The sequence below is a fragment of the Urocitellus parryii genome, chromosome 1 (genome assembly GCF_045843805.1).
Source record: "Urocitellus parryii isolate mUroPar1 chromosome 1, mUroPar1.hap1, whole genome shotgun sequence".
NCBI classification, from domain to species: Eukaryota; Metazoa; Chordata; class Mammalia; order Rodentia; family Sciuridae; genus Urocitellus; species Urocitellus parryii.
Genome location: NC_135531.1, coordinates 168,529,799 through 168,533,328, shown reverse-complemented (window position 1 = coordinate 168,533,328; position 3,530 = coordinate 168,529,799). Strand labels below are relative to the sequence as shown.

General features: G+C 45.0%; 1 protein-coding gene across 1 annotated transcript; it reads right to left on the bottom strand.

The window, feature by feature from the left end:
* Positions 1-766: 766 nt before the first annotated feature.
* LOC144249097 (olfactory receptor 14A2-like) lies at positions 767-1,744 on the bottom strand. Its single transcript, XM_077791228.1, has one exon. It carries the CDS (start codon positions 1,742-1,744, stop codon positions 767-769), a length of 978 nt encoding a protein of 325 aa, XP_077647354.1.
* Between the last annotated feature and the right edge of the window lie 1,786 nt (positions 1,745-3,530).

The window sequence follows — 3,530 nt, the reverse complement described above, 5'->3', positions numbered from 1 at the left end:
TCGCACCAGGTATGATTGAAGAGAATTTGCAGGGACAAAGATTTTAGGCTCATGCTAATTTCATACAGCTGCAGTCATATGGTGTCACCAACATCTTATGCTAAAACAGAAGAAGTTCATTATTTTATAGCTTCTAGACTCAGAATTGCAGCAATGCTCACATCATACTGAACCCCAGCATAGCTGCATTCCTGACTGGGGTCTCCATTGGGTGTGCTTCCTCTGCCCCCCAGGGCTGGAGGTGACTGTCTCTGCAGCTTACGACCTTACGTCTCCAGTGCCAGCGATGCAGGTCAGGCCTCCCACAGCACATCTTTCCCTCTGGGCAAGTCTTAGGAGGCCCATGGCTTGTAGGGTTGACATGCTTAGATGGCGACACCTGGGCAATCTGCCCATTCCACATTGCCTCATGATATCGGCAAGGTCCCTTCTGCAAGGTGAAGGAATGTGTGCACCGGTTCCTCAGAGCTGGAGCCCTGCAGCTTGCAAGCCTCATCCAGAGCCCATCATGTGCTTCTGAGCAAATTATATGGAAACACTGGGGGAACACGTGTCCAGCTCACACAGGTTCTGAGGTCATGAAGCTGATCACGAACCTGCAAATCTCATTCCTGAACTGATAAATTAAATTGAGTACTTGATTCAAGATATTGATTTGTTTACATTACATCACGAAGATCTACATAATTATTAAAAAAAAACACACAGCAACAACAAAAATACATGTCACTGATCCTTCCTACAAACTAGTTCTCTTGTTTCCCCCCTAATACTTATGACACAGTTTCCATACAATCTTCCACAGAGAGACTTTGACGTCCTTGTTCCTCAGGCTGTATATCACAGGGTTCAAAGACGGAGGCATCACGGAATAGAGAACAGACACCAGAAAGTCCACAGGATGCGGGGATTCCAGCACTGGCTTCAAATAGGCAGTGACACCCGTCACTATGAATGTGGTCACCACTATGAGATGGGGTGTGTAGGTGGAGAACGCTCTTGACTGTCCTTGTGAGGATGGCATTCTTGTGACAGTTTTGAAAATGTACACATATGAAAATCCAATGGACAGAACACAGGAAAGTCCAAATGTGACTCCAATGACCACACTAACATCAATGATGACATGTGACTTTGAGCAAGAAATCTTCAGCAGAGAGGGGACATCACAGAAAAATTGTGGGAGTTTTCTAGAGCCACAGAAAGATAAAGAGAAAGTTCCTGCAGAGTATAAGACCCCAAAGATGCCCCCAAGGAACCAGGAGACAGCCACCATCCGCACACAGTAACCCCTGTTCATGATGACGTCATAGTGCAGGGGGTGGCAGATGGCCACATATCGGTCGTAGGACATGGCCGTGAGGACGGACAGCTCAGGTGTAGTAAACTGAGTCACCAACAACACCTCTGAGACACATCCTGAGAAAGAGATGGTGCTCCTGTGGCCCAAAGAGCTCAAAATGAAGTTCGGTACTATGACTGAGACAAGGCAAGCATCAAGGAGGGACAAATTCTTCAGGAAGAAGTACATGGGGGTGTGGAGACACTGGTCCATGGTGACCAGGATGATGATGAGAAGGTTCCCCACCAGTGCCACCAGGTAAATCAACAAGAACAGGAAGCCGTGTGCAAGTGGATTTCGTGGGCCTCCGAGAATAGTGTGAGGTAGAACTCCATCCCCACCGTGTGGTTGGCCGTGGCCGTCATGCTGTGGACCTGATGGAGGGAAGGGTAGGGCAGACATATGTCAGGTTCCCACTGAGCCTTGCTCTGGACCAACAGCGTGTGCTCACCGCTGCAGGGTCCAGCTCTGCTCTGCGATAACGCATGCACCCACCGCTCTCCTGACACAGCAGGCTCAACAACCTGCCCAGCTCCACTCCCGATGCGCGTCACAGCAATGCCGAGAAGGCAGATCAGGGAGAAAACTGAGAAACATGTCCTTTAGTGGACCTGACATATTCACAATAATGTTGGCAACCTTATAAAATATATCCTGACTCATTAGCTGAACTATTAACTGAAGTGATTGGCATAACCCATTGAACTTATAAAGCAGCTCTAAGAGGGAATACTCACTGAGTCATAGCGAAATAATCCTGTTCTTACTGTCTAGTGACGTTTTTTACACAGAGTAAAAATGTTTTTATTTTATTATTAAATACATTAAATGGAAGTGTTATAGAAATCACACTCAGCAAGAGACCAAGCACCACTAGAGGAGCTGAAGAACTTTCTGCTTATTTATTAAGAACTTCTTTATTTAAGCCTGTGGACCAAAATGGGATGGTGCTCTGAAGTTCAGAGCCCTGAGCTGATGTTACAGGGGGTTTTGATGGGAGATCTGACATCGTTTCATAACGGTCCCAACACTGGTGGGTTTGAATTCTTGCTTACGTGACGGAAGAACATGCACAGGGAACTAGGTTAAGTAGTTCACGGGTGTAGAACAAGGACAGTACAACACCTGCGAGTGTTCTCATGAAGTGGCCCTCACCACAGGCAGCAGTAACTCAAGTTCCCTCCCAAAGAACTAAGCCTATGAGTTCACAGTTGACAGCTGTTAATTGGCCTACAATTAAGTGATGTACCAACGTTTGTACAGTGTTCAGAGTTACACAGTATAGGAGAATTAACCCTTTCCCCAGGCATAGACTCTTCCTCATAATGATGTGATAACTTCATTTCATTCAGGTCTGAGATTTCCATCACAAAAGTATAAAATTTAAAGTATAAAAATTAAAGCTTGCAAGGCACAGTAGTTACACACTTGTAATCCCAGTGACTCTGGAGGCTGAGGCGGGAGGATCAAAAGCTCAAAGCCAGCCTTAGCAACTTATCGAGGCCCTAAGCAAGACTCTGTCTATAAATAAAATGTTTTTTAAAAGGGCTGGGGATGTGGCTCAATGGTTAAGCACCCCTGGGTTCAATTCCGGTGCCAAATAATTAAATTAATTAATTAATTAAAGGAAAAATTAAAAGTAAAGCTTTTGGCAAAAAGGAGAGATAAAAAGTGAAAGAGGAAATTTGTAATCACATAGGTGTATCATTATAATGAAGAAACAATAGTGGTCATAGATGATAGGTTGGAGGAGCACAGGGAATATGGGGAGAATGTTCACCATTCCTGCCCCAGAGGCTGTACAGAAACACACTGTGCAGGAGACTTTCCTTCACCCTCCCCTCCCTCCCTCCCCTCAGGTGACCAGCCAGACTGTGTCAGGCAAGATGCCACCACCTTCCTGCAGAGTCTGCAGTCATGGCACACTTTCTTTTCTTTTTTTAAATATTTTTTATATAAAAATACCTTTATTTTATTTATTTATTAGTACTTGGTGCTGAGGATCAAACCCAGTAACTCACAAGTGTGAGGCAAGTGCTCTCCCACTGAGCCACAGCCCCATCCCCAGGCCGATATTTTCATCTTCATCACACACTCACTTGGTGTGTTTCCAAAATTATTTGTCCTGAAGGAAATTAAGCCTTGTGGTAATTTTTGTTAAACCCCAAATAATCCTCTTCCTTTGATG

Bases quoted from the DNA above. Each gene is read 5' to 3' on its own strand.
- LOC144249097 (XM_077791228.1), bottom strand. From the start codon at position 1,744: ATGTCTGCCCTACCCTTCCCTCCATCAGGTCCACAGCATGACGGCCAC.